Raw genomic sequence first — 22,457 nt, forward strand, 5'->3', positions numbered from 1 at the left:
TGAATAAAACATTAACAAATGTTTTTTATTATTAACTAAGCTTTATTAATGCTTTATAAAATATCTACAAATGATATATGCAAGATTTTACACACCTTATAACAGAGTATTTTATTCATTTACAAGCAACTTGTAAATGTTTGATAAATATAAAATATTAACATAGCATTTCCTAGTCATTTACAAGCATTTGTTTACATTTCCTAGTCATTTACAAACGTTTGTTAATGTTTTGTTCATCAATAGTTAATTATTTATTACGTCTTTATAATGCTTTTTTGCATCCATTATTCTAAAGTGTTACCGGTGATTCTTATCAGAAGGTATGTGCCTACGCATAGATCCTTACATTACAAACATTACCGAACATTGAAAAAAGATCTGACCGTCGGGTAGCAGGTTCATGAAAGCGACAGGGAATGGAGAAGGTCCGTAAAAATGCATCGTTAGAGAAAGATGTTTGCTACTGTGCGACAGCACCACCACTATTTCATGACTGCATAAACTTCTTCGTCATGGATAAATAGGCAACATTATTTTTTCCAGCCAGGATTGCACTGAAAAGCAGGGTACTGCTGTTAAAGGTCACAGGTGTGCGGCACCGACACTGCCTGTCACTGTGTCTGCGTGTGTGTGTGAGGGAGAGGAGGAGGGAGGAGACCCGGAGCAGATGAGAGTTGCGACTTGCGAAATAGCTTTTCCAATGTGCAGATGGTGCAGATACTGCCCGAGCTCTCAGTGGCGCCCCATACTCCCGAGCTCGAGAATGTTTGCTGCATAGACATTTCTCGGCCGTGGCAGTACTTCAGCACCACGGTCAGCGATCATGCCCAATATGCCACGTAATCTCTCAGCTTCTTGAGTGCAGTGGTCCCTGCGGACCCCGTGAAGCACTTTGATGATCAGTCCACCACGTGGACTGCACGATCACAAGAAGTCCGTTCTCCAGCGAGAACGGAGACGTATGCATACATGCTTAATCCAAATTTCTGGATGAACTATTGTGAACTATTGAAATAACCATTTTTAGCTGCCCAATGACATAGGCCGCGTCTCAAATGCCGCACTCATGCACTGTTTTTCAATGCCTAGAGTGCTCATGCTGAAAATTTCAGTTGAGCCAGTGCACTGAAAGTGCCAGGATGATCCCCTAACAATGGCGGAAAATGCAGTGCTTGAATGATGGGCTATGGCTATGGCTATGTCTCAAATGACGCACTTTTGTCAGTGCACTGACAGTCAGTGCACAGTGCACACAGTGCACTGAGGTCTTTAGTGCATAGTGTCGTGGAAAAATGTGCAACGCTGTGCATTGTAAACAGTAGCCAACTCATATTTTGGCGAGCTAATGCCATACTCAGCAATCACTTCCAGCGAGGGCACAGTGCATAGTGCTCAAATTGTTCCACGACACTATGCACTAAAGACCTCAGTGCACTGTGTATTGACTGACACAGTGCACTGACAAAAGTGTGTCATTTGAGACGTAGCCATACTTTGGCCATACTAGAAAATACTACTTTTTTACTTTGTTAACTTTCATGAACCCAGTTTCAATGAGCAGCATAGTTGCAGTACCTTTGTGTACCTTTAAGTGTTCATACAAATGGATTACCCTCCCACCCTTCCTACCCTTAGGCCTACCCCGGTTTTATTCGAGGGCCACGATAGGTTACATTTTGCAAGGTACTCCGAGGGCCACTCAACCAGGATTTTGAATAAACTCATCTGAGAGAGAAAAATACAGAAAACAACATATGAAACATTGACCAGAGTAAGAGAACACTAAGTAAAATCACACTAAAAAACAAGAAGGAAAAACAAGAGGTGGTAGTGGTTGCCAGACCGTTACACCACCTCAACGACACATGTATAGTATAGTCGTGAGAATAACGGGAACTCTGTTTAAGGTAGGGTGGGGCAAAACGCCCCACCAAGGAAAACTTAACTTTTCTCTAAGCATAAGTAAACCATAGGTTTAGTTTTTGTCACAGCTTTTGGTGGCATAACCATCACAGAAATTGTTCAAAGTTAATAGTTTGTAGAGATGCACCGGATCCAAGATCCGGTTCCGGATCCGGCAGGATAATAGGGTTTTTCACAGGATCTGGATCCGGTTCCAGGATCCAGGATCCGGTAGCCGAGGCTTTTCAGTCAAAATAGTTTGAGACAACGTGATAAAAAGGGCCCGCGTGCGTGAGTAGGCTATGTGTTTCACCCTTTCGTAGGATCCGGTATCCAGTTCCGGATCCGGCAGGATCTTAAACAGTGGATCCGGTATCCGGCAGGATCCTAAAAATCAGGATCCGGTGCATCTCTAATAGTTTGCTCATATTTTAACAAAAACAAAACTGGTTGTGTGGAAGGCGTTTTACCCCACCAGTGGGGCCCCTGGGGTGGGTAAAAATGCACCCCTCTGTTACCAACTTGTTTGCTTCATATCTCATCACCAAAGTGACAGAGTTTATAGTTTTTAACCTCTGAAAATAAAAGAGCAGTAATATTTCAACAGTGCATACATAGAGTATTCATATTTCTTTAAGGATTAATATGCATTAACAAATATATTAATGAATTCATGAATCTGAACAGTCAAATGTAAAATACAGGCTAAATTTAGCATGAATAAATATATAGATTATGAATAAATAGATCACTATAATATAGCCTATGTATATATGAAAATAAAGGTATATATACATTAATAAATATAATATTATATAATAGTTATTAGCCTTCGGCTTTGTGCCTATAGCCGAACCACACCCGGGAGGATGTCAGTTCAACAAAAAATACATACACTATGTAAAATATAGGCTACACTTATGACTACATAGATAGATCAATTTATAAATAAATGAATGAATAAATAAATAAATAAATAAATTCCTTCAGACAGAGAGAGAGAGACAGAGAGACTGACGGACAGACAGACAGATAGACAGACAGACAAACAACCTTCATTCTTGATCCATACAAATTTCACATATGAATTCCCCTCCCATCTCATTTGAAGACTTTGTATGGGTCCATTGTTGACACCCCTCACATTTAATCCAATTCTCCCCACTAGTTGAAAACAGCTCCCCACAATACAAACATTCAGCATCAGTATCATCCTCACACACACACACACACACACACACACACACACACACACACACACACACACACACACACACACACACACAGCATGTAATGATAATGATGATGATGATGATGATAAGGTCCAGTAGTGAATAAAATAGTAAACATTGAACAAGCTGCACACGTTGTATATATCAACTCTCTGACCTGGGTGGCAGGTCATCCACTTGTCTGCAGCGGTGTTGTAGCTGCTTTTGAGGGACTTGAAAAATGTTCTGTCCAGGGGCTGCATCTTGTAGCTGCAGTGCAGTCAGAGAGAGTAGAGAGAGAGAGGTTCCATTGGCCCATTGTTTCCTGGTTCTATTATGGCCCCCCTTAGGCAGACCTAAGGACTGTTCTATTCATTGTAGGAGCATTATGACACACCCCTTTAGGCAGACCGGAACCTGGTCGCGTTAGGTGCCCATAGAAACCTATTATGTTGCCATATCTCTATAGAATATCTCTGGTGCAGTCTTCACCACGCCGGGCTCCCTGGCAAGGAGCACCGCCTCAAGCGTTGTGTGGGAGTGGTGGCTATCTAGGATGAGGATGTGAGGCCTCTGAGGGGTGCACCTAACACTGGTGCTGAAGTGATTTAGCCACTGAAGGAACAAGGTGCTGTCCATCCATCCCGAGTAGGTCACTCCACCAACTGAGGAGCAGCGCCAAACATGAGCTGGTCGTTCAGTCTCTTCCTCAGGAAAATGAACAGTGGTGGAACAAACTGCCCAGCGGCATTCAGTGCACAGGCAGCACTGCAGTGATGGTGAATCCCCTCTTCCCACTAATCACTCTTCCCACTTGCTTCTTCCCTTTTGTGCCGATGAGTTGGTGTATTACAATGTAATGCAGTATGTGTGATGACTCAATGATGCACCAGTAGAAAGTGATGAGTGCTTTTTTATGCTAGCTGGGCTCCTCAGTGTGTGGAAGTGTTGGTGGTGGTCACGCCGTCTTAATCCAAGATCACCTGATTCACCTTCTTCGTCTTCTTGGAGTTCAAGGCCAGGTTGTTGTCATGGCTACAGCGCACCAGCTACTCCACCTCTTCCCTGTAGGGAAGTATCTAACTTGCCCCCACGTAGACCCTGGTGACAACATAACATCCCAGTGGCTGTAATTAATTGATGAATTATATGACAGAATGAAAACAGCTGGTTGTGAACATACTGAACACTTGTAGGGTGGCCAGTAACAGTTGATTGTGAGTAGAAAATCTGTGAAATTGCCATGTTTCTGTTTCTAGTTTTGTGTGAGTGAGTATAATGACTGTGAAGTGTACTCTATTTGCCTATTGTGAAATAAGAAACAAATGTGTTATTTTTTTATTAATCATTATGAGCTGTATGATTACCTCCACATTTCTACATTAGACAGCACAATACGTTGACCAAATGAAAGGGGTACAATGATTAAAAAAGTCAAAATAAACAACTCCCCAAGTCAGCCAATGCTTAATCCTATCGCAAGTGAATGGTGACTCTTCTTCTCAACACTTTCAGTTGTCAGCTTTCAGAAATTTCCACATGGAACTTTTGGCTGACCAACCTGAGCATCATGGGGAAAAACATAAGAAAATCTGGCTTTAAGGAGACACGTTCACATTTGTAATGACTGTTGACACTCTGGGATGGATGTGAGGGGAATTGAAGAACATTTTTATGACAGTATAGAATCGTAATATCCAAATATCAATTCATTTTCTTATTTTATGCATTATTTGTAGGTTAACTCATTTAACACAAAAATGAACAACATGAAACATCTGCTAATCACAGATGATTAATTTAAAATAGGAAGATAGAAAATGTGATTATGGTTTGTAGATCTAAATGATAATTTTCTTGACATTTAATTTGGTCCTTCGAGCCGGATGCCAACATACCTGTGTTTCTCTGGGCAAAGCGTCAGCAGTTGCAAGCGTGTGCAGGGTGCCCACCCTATGATTTTGAATCGTGGAAAGAAAGACCGCCATAGTGAATTCTACGTCAACCAGCTGACGTTAGTTGGCCCTTAGAGCCAGATTGACGGCTTCTCAACGAACCAGCAGACCAGACCAGTTGTACTTCAAGTTTCGAAACTATTATTACAAGACCTTGGCAGAGCCATGGGCTCTTACAGAGAACCTAATGATGATATTGGATGAATAAAAGTCGGAACCCACAGATAAGACCTTGCGTTGACAAGGCTTCTAGTGTGACACACCAGAATACAGTATTCTAAAGACCTAGTTGGTGAACAAGGCCTCTGGTCAGGGGTGCTGGCTGGCTGACGGCTGTGCTTTTGAGAAATGAACGCCAGAGACAGTCAAAGACCAGAATAAACAGAGTACAAAGACAGACTGAGGTTTTTTGTTATTTTATTTCAGATTCAGCAGTTGTGTGCCTTGGCAACAGGGAGCAAAGGAATCCCTAGTTAGAGTGTGATCATTGTCTTCACTGTGTGTGCGTGTCTTTATTGATGGTTTAAAGATTTTAAGTTACATTTTCTTTAACAGTGCAGTAGCCTATTACTGCATCACTGTTATTATTATTAATAGTAGTATACCTACTGCAATATTGTTGTGTTTTTATAGGTGTGAATGCAGTCATTATGACAGGAAACGGCAAAAATGCTACATTATACAGTGATGTGAACACACAAACTCCTGAGAAAAATCTGTTTTTGCATAATTTGTATCTTAATTAGGTCTAAACTCTGGCTTAACCCCTTGCAATTGTGCCCAATGATGAACAAATAAATACAGCACTGACATAGTTTTAATGAAGAGCTGATCAAAAAGACTCTAGTCACAGTATATTTTGGAGAGCTACATTGAAACTGAACATGGAGAGAATCTGGCAGACGGCTTTGCAGTAATGTACAATGAATACCAATTGTTAAAATAACATGCAATTATTTAAAACTCATAGCACACACACTTGCATATTCTCTTTCAGTCATTGCACTGCATACAGAAGCAAAAGAATATGACAGACTTTACAATAAATAATAATAATAGTAATTTAGAGGATTATGGACAGATAAGATGTTAAATTGAAATCCACATACATTTCAAATTAAAGAGTTTTAAACAGCTTGATTTGTCAGATCACAAACACATGAGAAGGAAAAAATACATGGGCTAGAGGTTAAGACTTTTCCTACCATGCTAAGACAATTGTTCTTGGTCATTTGCGCTGACGCACATGATGCGGTTCTTGACCTTTTTGTTGGAGGTCATGATAAGGAACGGGCTGAGCGAGGCGTAACAGGATGAGAACCACACACGCATGTCCGCCACCAAGGGGGGCACTTGGTCCACCGTCAGCATGTACATCCAGATGACGTTGTCTATGCCAAAGAACACAGCGTACAGCGAGACTAGCGTGATCACGGTATTGGCTGCGCGCGTTTCCATGGATGCACCACCAGCCTGACTTCGTCGTACATTCTGTGACCTCCGGGCGTGGCGATGGAGAACCACGAGAATGTAGCCACTGGAACCCAGCATGAGCCCTACGAAGACAAAGTCACGTCCTGACACAGCTACGCCGTTGATGACGTACGATAAGTTGTCACGAAAGTCCACGTGACAAAAGCCAAGGTTGAGCGTGAACGCAGGGACTGTGCCGTTTTTGGGCGCGATGGAGAAGAAAGGTGCGGCAATGCATACGGCCATATTCATGAGCCAGAGTGCAGCAAACGTCGGAATGACGAGGCGAGGTAGCATAGTTTTCAACCTTAACCAAAAGGGCAGAGCTGGGGTCAACATAACAGCCTGAAAGACACTAAGCATGCAAGTAATACAGACAGACAGAGCACGGGCAATGCGGTAGGAGTAGATCACCACCTTACACCCTGCATCATTCAGAAGATCACGCAGGCCAAACACGTCCATGGTCTGAGGTACACATCGAGTTAGCAGTAGCATTAGGTTACTGAAGGCCAGGTGGCACAGAATCATGTCCACCGGTAGCAAATGTGGATCGAAACATACAATATGGATGTAAGTCAAAAGCACCAACACATTTCCTAAAATGCCTATACCAGTTTGCAACAGGAAGGATATACCCTTGATAGACAGGCACAGGTCCATTCAACAGCTACTACAGTGACCTAGTATATAAGCAACTGAGATTACAATATACATATGAAGTAGGCCTAAAAATAATAGATGCATAAATACGGTAAATATGCATGTTACATTTATACAAATAATCTTTCAATGTTTTGTGAAATACAGGACATGCTCATCACATTATGCATTTGCGATCCTGCAGATTTCACCCTGATGAGGAGTCCCTTTATATTATGGTGTGATGCACCATAGGGAATAGAAGCCTCAAGAGGAAATGGAAAAAACAAACAAAAAAGTGTCACGGAAACATTAGAGAAAGGTGTGTGTTGAAGATTGCAAAACATAATGTTCCACAGATGTGTTTTCCATCTTTAGATGGTCTCAGAGTGCTTGCCTTAACTGACAAGCGGTTGGTGATTGAACGATTTTGTATCATGAATAACTATTATTAACGTTGCACTTTGTTGATGCTTTTATCCAAGGTGACTTAATTATTTCAATTTACAGTCTCTGGAGCAATGTGAGGTTAGGGGTCTTGCTCAAGGGCACCTGAACCATGGAGTGAGGTAGGGAGTGGGAGTGTGGGATTCAAACCTATAACCCTCTGTTCTAAAGCCCATCTCCTTAGCCATTGGGCCACGGCTGACTCAGTTTGTTAGCCTGTAATTGCAGCTTTTTGATTGGAACTTTCCGTAAAATATATCAATGGAAATAGACTGGAGACTGATCACATGTAAATGCCTCATCATCGCACCATCATGGGATGTCCATCTCAAGTCTTAACACGATGCATTGTATTACTTACTCCTGCATGTCTGTTCTCCGTGATTTACTCGTTTAGTAAGTTAACAGAATTAAAAATACATTTAACTACTGTGTCTCTCTGTAATGGGGTTGTCACGTGGAGTTGTACAAAAATGGGACACATTGCTGCACAATCGCGAAACATTAATGGTGTGTTTATTTCAAAAGAGGCAATATGAGTAAATGCCTTATAAAAAACTGGGACAGTTATTCCACTTTCCTGGACAGACCATGAACTGCTACAATCCTGGAAAAACCTGGACGTGTGACAACACTAAATGGATACAGTTCAAAACAGTTATTTGCCAGTGATGCCGTGGTAAGAACATGATACATCTAGAACATTTGGGTGTGATCACAAGCACCCCCGAGATTCAATCTCACATATTGGCTTGGTGGTGGGTTTTTGTTGTTGTTGTTGTTGCTGTTGTTGTTGACTCTAGTGGTTCCTTCCATGCAACAATACCTGGAAGGATTCTTAACCCCAACTACTACACCTAACCCTAACCCCCCATTCCCCAAACTAGTAATTCTGAAAGGACATTTATTTTGAACATTTAGCCCCGTTTCTTAATTGTCTGCAATAAAGTAGGATGGGCCTCACCATTTTTTTGCAGTTTGCTGCTGCCTCCATTATTTTGCTAATTTGGATTTAGTCTCAACTGGCTTTAGAATGGCCGTCTATGGGCATGTCCATATCAGTGCTTAATACCACCCTCAACATTTGTTTTTAAAACTATGCATCTTGTGGCTGGTGGTTTGCCATTTTGCAAATGAAAGAAAATGAATGTATTTACAAAATGCTAAATAAAACAAAACAAGATCCATGTTTCACTTATGGAATACCAATGAACACAATATTTGGTAATTGGCACATTCTTGAAAAAAAATTGGTTAGGATGGTTTTCAGAACAGATTTGGACATGCCCATAGATGGCCATTCTAAAGATAGTTGAGATACAATCCAAATTAGCCAAATAACAGACAGCAACAAAAATCTAAAAATAGGTGAGAATCATTACTTTATAAATGATAGAAGTCCGCAACACTGTTAATGCTCCCAGTGATTTATTTGCACGACGTTTCGGACTTCTATCATTTGTTTCAGTTATTCTATTTTGTCCAGCACCTGTACCACTGATGTGCGCGCATTCTCCACCTTCCAGTATCATTACTTTATCACAGACCATTCAGAAAAGGGGATACATGTTGAAAACAGTGCACTTGTCCTTTAAACCTAATCATTGTTTTGGTAGTGTGCCTGGCAGGCACACTGCCTTAAAGGCATAGTCCAGGGCAAAAAACATGTTATAGGCCTATACAGTCACTGCAAGAAAAGGCACCAGTGCATAAACATAGGAAGCAAAATGTAAACAAAGAGTTTTTGGAAGGATCGTAATTCATGAAGTGAACCTTCATACAGAACGGTCATCTGCTTTCTGCAGGACCTTGCAGAAACCTGTCTCCGGGCCGACACCTCAAAAGCCTGTTGACTTTCTTGTTAGACACGATGATGACAAAGGGGCTGACGGCTGCATACAGGGAGGAGAAGAAGATACGCAGGTCTGACACTATGGAGGAGCTCATGGTCTTAGTTAGTGTGTACACCCACAAGCCGTTATCCACTCCGTAAAATGTCACATAGAGCATCACCAGGACCACCACAGTGATGGCGGCCCTCCGTTCGGCTGTAGGGCCTCCTCCGCTGTTGTTGGCATTCCTGCGGATGTTTTTGATTTGGTGGCTGTGACGATACAAGAAAACCAAAATGATGATGCTTGCTGTGGCCATAAGAATTATTGGCACAAGATCCCTACCCACTTGGGCTGCTCCGTTAGCGTCCACTGAAAGCTTTGAGGGAAAGCGCACGAAGCAGAACCGCACATTTATATTGTTTTTCATGACAGTTGAATTGCTACCACTCGAACTTAGGGAAAAGAGGATGGCCGCGGAGCTCATGGATGTGTTGAGAAGCCAGAGCAGCAGGAAGATCACGGCCAGGTTCTTGCCCATGACAACACGTGCGGCGGCCCAGCGTGAGCCGGGAGCAGCCGTGCTAAGGCACTGATACACGCTGAGCACAAACGTTAGCCAAATGGAGAGTGAACGAGACGTGCGATACACAAATATGACGGCCTTGCATCCAGCATCCGTGAAGACATTGTATACCTCGAAAGTGGCGAGGGTTTCCAGAAGACATCGCACGCCCACCACCATCAAGTTGGCAAAGGCCAGATGCAGCACGATGGCGTCAGCTGGAAGGAGGTGACCTGCACAGAAAGAGAGCTGTACAAATGCCCAGATCACGACACTGTTGCCAGGGACACCCAATACAGTGAGCGACAGATAGAAAATCCCACGAGTGGTCATCTCCGATTCCATGGCTGCTCATTAATGTTTTCATGCTCTAAATAAAACACAAACATTAAGTCTCCAACATATGTAGATACTGAAAATACAAAGACAGGAAAGGTGCACAAGGAAAGCATTCAGTCCATTATAGCACATAATCAGCTATGTCAAGCTTCATAGAGTGTATCTATACATCGTAATATTGCACACATAAACACATTGTACAGTTACTACACACTACTACCATTTCCTGCACCTTTACAACTCATCTCAACAAATGAACACTCTAATGGTCTAATACTCTAAAGGTCTCTACCTTTATAGTCCTCAGTGTGTTGATGGGTGGTGAAGTGGCATTAATGTCTCCTGTTCACAACAATTACAGCAATCTATCTGGGTGAATGATTCTTTATGCCAGAATCCATCATTAGAACTAATTGGATGCTAAACAACACAGCTGATGAATTGTTTGGGTTGCATGAAGTAATGTGATTCATACACACTTTACACTAGGGTGGCCAGATGTCCGTCTTTAGGATGGATTGTCCGTCTTTTCAGTGCCTTGTCCGGCGTACTGCACAACATTAAGCTGGACGCCTAATTGATTAACATGCACTAAAATGAATGAAATTGCATCTAAGAAACTCACATTTTCTTGGAGGAGGACCCCAAAACCCCCTGGCCAAAAATATGTCCGCCTTTTTACTGTCACGGAGATGGCGACTCGTTACCCTACCTTACACACAAACACAAACTCATGTAGCCTAACCTACTGTAAATCTAGGCCTCCTCCTCCTCAAAGATGTGAACCTGTGACTTGGACTTGAGACAGACTTGAATCACAAATTACTTGACTTGAGACTTCACCTGGCAATATTAGAAATTAGGGATGTGTTCAAAATTTCGATATCGGGATACATCGTCACTGCCTTCTTCACTATATTGTATCGGAGGGGTCATTATCGATATTTCATTTCGTAAAATAAACAGACTTTTGAATGCTACAAAGCAACTGGCATTCGTGATGCGTATCGCATCATGAACAGTAGGCCTGCAGTTTTGTGAAGGCCATTTTTTATATTCACTGCAATGCAACTGTTGCTTTATAGAACAAATATTTGATCATACATGTCTGTTTTCTTAAAGGGACACTGTGTGAGATTTTTAGTTGTTTATTTCCAGAATTCATGCTGCCCATTCACTAATGTTACCTTTTTCATGAATATTTACCACCACCATCAAATTCTAAGTATTCATTATGACTGGAAAAATAGCACTTTTCATACATGAAAAGGGGGATCTTCTCCATGGTCCGCCATTTTGAATTTCCAAAAATAGCCATTTTTAGCTGCAAAAATGACTGTACTTGGACCATACTAGAAAAGATTTGTTTATTACTCAATAAACTTTCATGTAAAGATCAAATTTGGCAATAGGCAGCCCAGTTTCAATGAGCAGCATAGTTGCAGTACCTTTTTTGACCATTTCCTGCACAGTGTCCCTTTAAAAATGCCAAAAATGGGCAAAAACTAAAAAGGCTTAAAATATTGCGATACATATCAATTACTGAGTATGCATGCGTATGGAAATATGCATTGTATCGTGACCCCTGTATGGGGATGTGTATCGAATCGCGAGGTGGTAGACAATACCAACCCTTATTACAAAGTAGGAATGACTTGTCACTTCACTCGGACTTGAACGCTATTGACTCGAGACTTAGACAGTTTTAGGTTGCAATGACATAAAACCTAGATATGTTCCATTTTCTGCCTTCATATGTGAAAATATTTCATTAAAAAATTAAATTAAATGATTTGCCCTCAACCAGTACCAATAGGCCTACTATTATTGTTACAGAATACATTGTGACTTGTTAAGAACTTGGGAAAAATGAGACTTTGATGACTTGGCTTGTGTTCATGCCTCAGGTCTGAGTGTTTTAGAACCAGAAAGATGGTTCACTTTTTCTCAGCGAACCGTGACGACAACGTAGACGTCAGCAGGATCATCCTGGTAACCTAGTCACAGAAAAGTTCAGAGCCCAGTATGAATGTGCATGGTGGTCCACAGGTAAGCACTTGAGGAGATCCAAACGTAAAACTGGTGTGGGCATGGGTACCATTCTGTTCAGCCAAAAAACAGTATTTGAGGGCAAACCTTAGCATCAGCAAGGGATCAAATACTCATTAATGCCACTATTTCAATGACACCAATTTAAGACTAATTTATAACATTTTGGGTTTTTTTTCTAGACTCAGGAGGACCATGCATTGTCAGAACTTTTTTTTGATCTTCAAGTCATCAAAGGCTGCTCAATTAAGGTGGTGCACTCATTAGCTATATCTTTAACTAGCTAAATAAAATCATTAGAAATGCTCAGGGGATTAGGGTTAAGGGACATCATGGACATCATCAGGGATATCAGCTTCATTAGTAACTCCAAGCAAACATGTTTTGTTTATTATCGCTTTCTCTAGAGGTGTACTAAGCCGTCATCTGCTTTGACAGATAATCCCTAGAGACTCATTAAAACAATTACGGTAATTGAATTATTTACAACACAGATTTGAAGGCCAAAACATGGCTCACAGGCTACTACATCCTTACAAGTAACTTTTCATTGAAATTTGAGACATATTTTAATTCCATACATCTCTCAGAAAGAAAGGGGATAAAAGCTATTGTATTCTACGAAACATCTTTGAGTGTGTAACTGTAACCTTCCGCTTTAAGGACATGGATCACAGCAAGTACGGCGCCCTTACCAACACTTTCTATCTCTATATTTGTTGAATATAACAAAAAGTATAAACTCAATGAGATTTAATGCTGTTCGTTGTTTTATCTGTCTTCTGCAAGCTGATTTCTTGCCTATTTAGTGTATGGACCTCAGGAAAAGTATCTATAATGTTAGTGTTCCTACTGATATTTTATTTGGTGGCTAGGATTACAAAAAAAGTACGACCAGTAACACTGCTGTAGTCACAATTAGAGGCACCAGATCTATAACCATTTCACTCTGAAAAGTATTTTTGTATCCGTTAAACTCCAAATCTGTCAAAGTGCACACAGCACAATTTATAAACGTACATGCATATGACAAACTCCTCAACCTTGCGGACAGTTGGAGCTGTAATAGCTGTTTAAGGTGGATAAATATCACAATGAACCCTATGGATTAGGAATGGGATGGCAGTGAAGTTCATATGTGAGTCAAGGCATGCTAGCTAACACTTTTGATATTATGCACCACAGATGTCAAGCAGTCATCAGAAACCATGGATATGCAACAAAATATTAGTTTTGTATACTCAGCAAAGTTAAATTTTTAAGAATATCTGTTGTACGGTAGTTTTTGAGTTTCCAAAGACAGATGCCAATGCTGCTTTTTGTAAACATTATATTTCTGCACTTTCTGTGAAATAACATAAAATTGTACTACTTTTTCCAATTCTCTTGCTTTGAAATAGAATGTCAAGTGTCCCCATTGCATGTGTCCAGTAAAGTACACATTACTTGAAGAGTTTTGACATTTACTCCCATAAAAAAACCCTTTTATTTGTCGAATGCTAAAACCAAAAGGTGCAACATTAAAATCCATAGACCTTTTCCCAACTGAGCCAGGGGCGGCGTTTTACGCAAATTTGGACGATGTCAGGTTGCAAGTTCATTTGCACTCCAGGGAAGATGGGGACACAGTAATACCATGGAAAGGCAAAGATGCTTCTAAATTCGCACATTTGGCAAGGCGGGGAAGCAAAACCAAAATTGTGAATAGAGAAGTACACCAACTAGAATCTAAATCATCTACATCAGTGGTTCCCAACCTTTTTCTTCAGGGACCCATGTTTTCACTATTGTAAGCTTTGGTGACCCAACCGTGCGATCGCCTGTCACATGATACCCTCTGTTAACTGTGAAAACTCATTTTAGTTATTTTATTCCTCAATTCGTCTTTGGTCTATTATAGAATAAATGTTTAATGTAGCACCTACATTTTGTTGCTGTTGAATATAGATCAATTAAAGCATGGAACAATTTGCCAACCAAATTAACTATATTGAATAGTAAAGTGTTTTTTAAAAAACAGGTGAAAAAACATATGAGCCTATCGTATATAAACTAGGTTAGTGCAGAGGTAGAGATGTTTGTCACAAGGTCTTAAACCATTATTATAGTGATTTATGTTTATATCAAATGGTTTTTTTTTGTTTTTTCTTTCTTTCTTTTCAATGTATGGTGCTTAAATGAATGTACAGATTTGAGTAGAACTGTGTGATTTTATTGTTGGACCCCAGGAAGAATAGCTGGGTTTGCGCCCAGCTAATGGGGATCCTAATAAACTAAACTAAACTATGCATATATTAGTTAAATAAATGCTTTGTCATTTATTCAACATGGGCAATATATGGTATTTAGTTGAATTAAACCCCTTAAAATCAAGAAGGCTTCGCGACCCTCTGTGGATCTTTGGCGACCCATAGGTTGGGAACCACTGATCTACATCATCCCCATGGTCTTAAAGCATTTCTGATGAAATGAGTAAGGGTTTTTTGTATGGGATACGTTTATTCAGATAGGAAAAGCACAACATGGTAGATCAAACAACCATCCATCTTGCCCATCATTCAAAGCATGGTAAGCCAGGAGCTGATTTGAGTAGAAAATGCCTTTTTGTGTCATACAGAATTTAAACAACTGTTTTGCAGTCTGTCCTACAGAAACACAACTAAACAAATACGAAGTTAACTTCCAATATTAGAACAAGCCTTTTTTTCAATCAAGAAACCCTCATCCTCATTTTCCAAGACTTAAAAAATAAGCCATTGTTATGCATGAATAAAAAACAGGAAATAACCGCTTTATGGTGGAATCTTTTAAATGTCCTTGATGACCTCTTCTAGCTCTTCTTTTGAGTACATGTGAAAGGTCTTCCCAGGCTCCACGGTGGCAAGCTGTGATGAAAGAGACGAGGATTAAGTAACACATTATGATGTAATTGAGTGTTTTCAGCAGAGAGTAAATAGGCCCATCTGCAGTATGAGGCTACAATAACACACCGACTTGAACCATCTATCGCGTTTGTGCATCACGGTTTTGCATGTTAACACGTGCTCCACAACACCCTGTGACAGGTTAGACTAAGGGGTGGTTTTGGTGAGGGCACAATTTCGCCATTCCATTCCCTTTGCTAGTTTCGCTGTTGTTGACAAAAGTAAACCGTCAGAAACATTGCTTTACTGACAGGTCAGGGAACAGCAGAGCATTTTCTTGTTTAGCAACATAAATTTGCCGGTACAGTGGGAAAAAGTTGCAAACATGCCATGGTTACCAAATTCAATTTGTGAGGTGAATGCTTATACGAGTGTGAACAAAAACGAGACGCAAAAAAAGGCAAAGCTTCACATGGCACAAAGGAAAACAAAAACGAAACAAGAACTAACTTGTTAGTTGAACTTGTAACAAGAACTAAGTTCTACAACATAAATGAATAGATGAACTTAAACTGCTTTAAGCATCAAAAAAGTACATTTGTAAAAGTCTCTGCATTCAGTGATATGAATTTATAGTGTCTTCATTAAACATCTAATTCAAGGCTCAACATAAATTACGGATGTTGGCAACAAATCATTATAACCAAATATAAATTACCTCGATGTTAGTGGCATTCAGTTTCTCCTCCATGACTTGTTTCAGAATGGTGAGGGAAGACTTGATGGCATCTTTTAATGTCATGGACTGTAGAAACACAAACAGAAAACATTTCAAATTAAGAAAGAAACTAAGAAATGTTAATAAATGTCCTATACTACAGACCTTGTGAACCGTGTTGTGTGCAAAAAAAGTAAAATGTACAGTACCAATGCATTTCACTTAGACATCATATTGAACCGTATGGGTTAGGAATAGGGTGGCACTTAAATTTGTGCGAGTGATGGCAGGTTAGTCAATACTTTTGNTAAATTTGATAAATGGACTCTGCATGTAATCTAGCAATCATGGGGTGGTGGACACTTATAAAATACAGGGATTGGAAGACATACAAAGAATTAGTTATCAAATTTAGGCCTGTATACAAAGCATTTCTTTTTTACTCGAAGTTCATTTACGTTGTAAATCCAGAACATCTTCAATTGCATATCATTGCATCAAATGCAAATCATTGCATAATTGTAACATCTGAACTGCAACAATCAGCATGTCAATATTTGGCAAATCAGTAACAATAATGAACTATATAGCAAAATCACCTTATGGTAGACCTCTTGCAGTGAACTCTGGGCGCCTTCTGAAGCTGATCCAATGGCTCTTGCGTCACACTGCACAAAAGTGCCAGATGGGTCCATGTGGTACCTGAGGATGCGAAATCAATCCATTACTTTACATTACCAAATACAGTACAGGCCAAAAGATTGGACACACCTTGTCATTCAATGCAATTTTGAAGGTTATTTACAGTACACAATTCCAGAACTAGAACTTTTAAAACATTTTTTAAAACAAACTAGACATTTAAAACAGATTTGAAGAATTGACTAACTGGGTGTTTTTGCTTGAAAATAATAATAATAAAAAAGCTTATTGACGTGGGACCACCAATAGTGCCATGTTGACGTCAGGTGGATGAACATGACATCACTGTTTGACAACTTCTGGAATGGGGCACCTGGGCAGTCATGGGTGAGCGGTTAGGGCGTCAGACTTGCATCCCAGAGGTTGCCGGTTCGACTCCCGACCTGCCAGGTTGGTGGGGGGAGTAATCAACCAGTGCTCTCCCCCATCCTCCTCCATGACTGAGGTACCCTGAGCATGGTACCGTCCCACCGCACTGCTCCCCATGGGGCGCCACTGAGGGCTGCCCCCTTGCACGGGTGAGGCATAAATGCAATTTCGTTGTGTGCAGTGTGCAGTGTTCACTTGTGTGCTGTGGAGTGCTGTGTCACAATGACAATGGGAGTTGGAGTTTCCCAATGGGCTTTCACTTTCACTTTCACTTCACTAAGTCTCCACCCTTTCCGGGCGGCTTCTGGGGCTGGGAACGCACACACATTTGACTGGGCAGTAATGGACTGATCAAAGCTATTTTCCGATACACCTCGCATTTCAACGTCGATCACACATATGCTGTGCCTAAGAACTAATAACAACCAATGGTGTGCTTGTTGACTTCACTTGGCAAGCGATTTTTGAGTTGTGTGTGTGTGCAAAAATATGTAATTATTTGGACTACACAACAGACGTCGCATGTCCGACGTGCAGCCACTTAAGCCACGGTGCAGCGGTAGGGTTGGCTGTGCCTCGGTTCACGTCAGATATGCGAGGCGCACGTGTAGTCTTTAACACAGTTTTGCACAAAAGCTAAAATAACGTTTCTTGCGTGTCGAAAATGAGTGGTCTTACGACGCAAATCCAAACCTTTCAAATTCACTGTCATTATATGTGAAATCCGGAGNACATGCCAAACGGTATGAGGATATAGCTTGACTCGCTCCATTAACTCCCATTCAAAATGTTGAGAGCTCCAGCCCCACGGATCGGAAGTAGAAGGGCGTGACTTAGGTGCCCCATTGATATTCATGCACAATCCTGATGCCACCATGCTAATCTACTAGAGATGCACCTGATCCTGATTTTTAGGATCCTGCCGGATACCGGATCCAATGCTTAAGATCCTGCCGGATCCGGAACCGGATACCGGATCCTACAAAAGGGTTACTCACACACGTGGGCCCTTTTTATCACGTTGGCTCAAACTATTTTGACTGAAAAGTCTCAGCTACCAGATCCTGGATCCTGGAACCGGATCCGGATCCTGTCAAAAACCCTATTATCCTGCCGGATCCGGAACCGGATCTTGGATCCTGTGCATCTCTTTAATCTACCATGTACTGTAAATAGCCATGAAAACGAAGAGAATGCATTGAATGAAAGGCGTGTACTGTAAATAAGATGCTGAATGTAAATGGACCTAGGGAAGAGGAGAATGAAAACAGAGGAGGGCTGACAGAAAAAGACAAAAGAAAAATGTGTACAACCGTACAACTGACATCTTCACTGTTTGGATGTTTAACTGCACGTTTGATATACAGTATTTTCAGTGGCAACGTAATTGAGACAGACACTTACAGCTGGGGTCCCTTCTCATCCATGCCTCCAAACAGAAGTGCCACACCAAATGGCCGACTCTGTTCATGGAAAAGTACAGCGCAACATGTAAGAGACAAGGGAAAAAGGGTGGAAATATTGAGATTATGGATTTAATTATGTGGTAAATTCATAGCTACAGCATATCAAATTTCATTATTTACCCAAACCAAAGTGGTCTATAAAAGCGTTTCCTTAAAACGCTACAGAGTTTTCCAGTTTTCAGATGCACATATCCTGGAGGTTAAGTGAACGCTTCAAACAAGCTGAGACAAGCTTGAGATGTAAAGCAGCTTTAAAAGGTGTTCTGTGTAGGATTGTGGTCAGAGTAAGTATTGCAACTATGCTGCTCATTGAAACAGTGCTACCTATTGCCAACTTTGATCTTTTCGTGAATATTTACTAAGTAAGAAACTATTTTTTTTACTAGCATTACCAAAGTACAGTACGTTTTGCAGCTAGTAACTACAAAACACTTAAGAAGAGTTATTACAGTTTGAAAACCGCAACATAAATACTTGCCATGGCACCAGGGTCGGCGTCTTCCTCCCCGAATTGCAGTGCCAGATTGGAGACAGCCTGTGTCACTGCCTCCACAGTCATCGTCTCGTTGTATGTGAACCAATGGTTCTACAGGAGTAGAAACAAAGCACTGAGTAAATGACGGTCACTCATACATTTTAAACATCAAATCCATGAAACCGTACCAATAGCAGGCATGAAATCCAACAATTCTAACAAATCTATATTCAATTAACATACCTGTGTTTCCACTCTTGCCTTGTCAATAAGTGTTTTGGCATCAGCAATCAGACCACTCATGGCACAACCTGATCGGGTGAACAGTTTTTTTTAAAACACACACGCACACAAAAACATGCCAAGTTGTTTCTCCTGTTGATACGAACAAATGAGTCTTTTCATATTTCGCCATAATCTCACTTATCATTTTTTCTTTTGTAATCTCACCTATATGTTCATTGGCCACGTTTACACATTACATTTTCATTTAATTCCGAATAAACGTCTGGGGATCAGAAAGCCTTTTTATATCAATCTGTGCCGTGGTAGCCGCTAGCTACAACCTTTATTGTCACTTAAGCTCTTTAAATTAAACAAAAATGTTCATGTTGGAAGTCGCACGGACGTCCGCCATGTTTTCAAAGCGGAATTAACTTTTATTCTGAATTGATTTGAGTTCATTCGAAATTAAATGTCCCATGTAACAGAGGCCAGTGTCATTTCAGGTTTCTTACATGTGTAATTGTCATTGCATCGTAATCTCACCTATGTGTGTATCAATTTCAACGATTTTTTCGATGCTGCTGGGCTCCATCAGAGGAGAGGTTATCCTTTTCTCCACAGCAAGACAGACTCCTTCTGATGTTTGAATGCCAATGGCAGTGGACCCCAGCTAGTAGAGTATATTGACATAATATTGTTGTTATGTATTCAAGATATCACAGCATTTTATAAATACATAGCATATAATACATTTGTATGTGGCTCTGCTGGTTAAAATGGTCTTGAGATCTTCCCAATCGCTAAGGCGCTGATTAAAACTAAGGTGCTGATTACACGTATGCAAATATTTTTAAATGCTGATTTTTTTTACTGTTTATGTATAAGCACAATATTTGGATACAAATAAAAACTCAATTGTGACAGGTGCATTTCATCCCCATGGATGGGATATTTTTTATAACCGGAGTTTTGAAATGTGCATTCAAAAACTCAATTTACAATAAACGCGTGGCCAAAACAATTGCATTTTCAAAGATCCATATACGTGTTAACAGCTTCTAAAAGGGTGTTCATGTACTCTGTAAGAGTGGTTTAATTAATTAGATGGACTTACCTTTATGGCCTCAATGGCATACTCCACTTGGAACAGACGTCCCTCTGGAGAAAACGTGTTTACTCCTCTGAAAGCACAACATGAAATGAATATTAATTTTGGGCAAAAGCACAAACCTCTAAGAAACTGAATCACTAAATCAGTCAAAAAGAAAAATGATCTTAAGTGACAAAAAAATGTAATTTGTCTTCAAAACATGACCAAACAAATAAAACGTATGTGAACAAGTGATACACCCTTAGTGCAGAAAGCTGGTGGTCTTGGAGGTGAGAGAAAAGTACTTACCTGTCATATTCGGACCTCGTCAGGAACATGATGATAACTGTATGTTGTTACTGGCGGAAAGAAATGCAGGCCTACAGGAACAGAACAGTTTCTGTTTAGGGATCAAGTTGGAACTCGACAGCATCGTTACTTTCACTTTGCTTACTGAGGGCGCGTAAGCGAAGGTAGCCAACCATTTCTGATATAATTTCTTACCTCCACATCCCTGTGAAAGTATACAACATCCCCAAAACAAAGAGGTTGACATTTCAAACTAACACAAGTTGGTCATGACAGTTCAAAGACCTAGGTGAGGGGAAAACATTTCGTGCTTGACCCCAAAAGACTCAAACACCCAAATGCGATTGGGTGGAGTTTCTTCCACATACATTGGCCGCTTCAGTTTGTTATTTATATTTTCAGTTTGCTTGTCGTTTTCTGATAGCCTACTTTCCCTCATTTCCAACTGAAGTACACACAGCTACGAAAAACAAAAACCAACCTGATACTTCAACCGTTTTCATTGTGAACACGGTAACCGGGTAGCTAGTAATAAAATACATCAGTGTTTAACAACACTTTCACGTTGTAAATAAAACCGACGATGCCAGGCTGTTGTTTTGATGATTGTGAGACAACTGTTTCATGTTAGCGTCTACATTATCATTACATTGCTCATTGTGAGAGGAAAACTTCTGCGCGAGCTAGCAGAGTTAGCTAGCATCATGCATCATCACTACCACGTTAACTATATTACGCTATTTGATGTTAAGGAATCACGAAAACGTAATCCCTGAAATAACTTCATTTGTCATATGAAATTCAGAAAACATTCAACAATAACTTAATGCACATACATACCTGCGATGATAGTGTCAGGATACAATGAGTCTGCTACTTTGGACAGAAGTGCGCTGGTTGAAATGTCCGGCTGTAGTACATCACCCTAAATTTTGTGTTCCGACGGTGTTACACACAAAAGGCACGGGTCGATCCACAGAGAGCGCTCACAGCCGGTAGAACAAAGCATAGCTATGCGGCTCTGGCATAGGCTGTTTCAAACACCAAATTTCACCCCATTCAATACATTTCAGTAATTGAACAAACATTCAAGTCGATGTCATTACACAGTTTTACATCAGACATGTGGCTATCGTGATGTTAAAGCCTTCCAATTCCCAACAGTCATCTCGCCCTCTGTTTATTTAACACAACTCACTTATATCAAATGCAAGACAGCTCCCCTATGTGAAGTTGTGAAATAGATCCTTACATCACACCCTACCCCTAGGCCAGTGGTTCCCAAACTTTTTTCTGCTGGGACCCACTTTTGGACCTCAGAATATTTTTTCTGTATTGGACCTCCCATTTCCACATGAAAAAAACATATTTTCCCCCCTAAACTTTAATGTAGCCTAAACCACAGGAAAGAGTATATATACATGAATTACCTATTGAATGGAATATTGTTACCAACAATGTATGGGAAGTAAATGCATTCAAGGTTTTATGCAAACAGTCCCTTCTGTCCGCAACCCCCCTGCAGTAACTGAGACCCCCAGTTTGTAAACCACTAACCTAGCCCAGTAGCCTATTTGAGCCTTCACTTTCTTGCTTATGAGTATGATATCACCCGAGGTGGAAAGAGTACAGAAAAATTGTACTCAAGTAAAAGTATCTTTACTTTACCTAAATCCTACTCAAGTAAAAGTAAAAGTACCTAGGCCTATCTAAAAATCTACTCAAGTAAAAGTAAAAAGTACTTCACTTAAAAATGTAATTTGAGTAAAAGTACTTAGTTACTTTTAATTACCTTTCCTCTCGATCATTTAATATTTCTTT

At 40.5% G+C, this 22,457-nt stretch overlaps 3 protein-coding genes across 3 annotated transcripts; all 3 read right to left on the reverse strand.

Moving 5' to 3' along the window:
* Nucleotides 1-6,280: 6,280 nt before the first annotated feature.
* Nucleotides 6,281-7,207, reverse strand: LOC134440141 (olfactory receptor class A-like protein 1). Its single transcript, XM_063190093.1, has one exon. The coding sequence runs from the start codon at nt 7,205-7,207 to the stop codon at nt 6,281-6,283; it is 927 nt and encodes a 308-aa protein (XP_063046163.1).
* Nucleotides 7,208-9,421: 2,214 nt separating this feature from the next.
* LOC134440688 (olfactory receptor class A-like protein 1) lies at nt 9,422-10,389 on the reverse strand. The gene has a single exon (XM_063190818.1). It carries the CDS (start codon nt 10,373-10,375, stop codon nt 9,422-9,424), a length of 954 nt encoding a protein of 317 aa, XP_063046888.1. The 5' UTR covers nt 10,376-10,389.
* A 4,820-nt stretch (nt 10,390-15,209) lies between these two features.
* Nucleotides 15,210-21,590, reverse strand: psma5 (proteasome 20S subunit alpha 5). Its single transcript, XM_063190532.1, has 10 exons — nt 21,477-21,590; nt 20,637-20,707; nt 20,352-20,418; nt 19,781-19,907; nt 19,256-19,323; nt 19,016-19,123; nt 18,476-18,534; nt 16,600-16,702; nt 16,001-16,087; nt 15,210-15,303 (listed from the first exon to the last, which is right to left on the reverse strand). Exons 2-10 carry the CDS (start codon nt 20,663-20,665, stop codon nt 15,226-15,228), a joined length of 726 nt encoding a protein of 241 aa, XP_063046602.1. The 5' UTR covers nt 20,666-20,707; nt 21,477-21,590; the 3' UTR covers nt 15,210-15,225.
* Between the last annotated feature and the right edge of the window lie 867 nt (nt 21,591-22,457).

The sequence above is a fragment of the Engraulis encrasicolus genome, chromosome 23 (genome assembly GCF_034702125.1).
Source record: "Engraulis encrasicolus isolate BLACKSEA-1 chromosome 23, IST_EnEncr_1.0, whole genome shotgun sequence".
Taxonomy (NCBI): domain Eukaryota; kingdom Metazoa; phylum Chordata; class Actinopteri; order Clupeiformes; family Engraulidae; genus Engraulis; species Engraulis encrasicolus.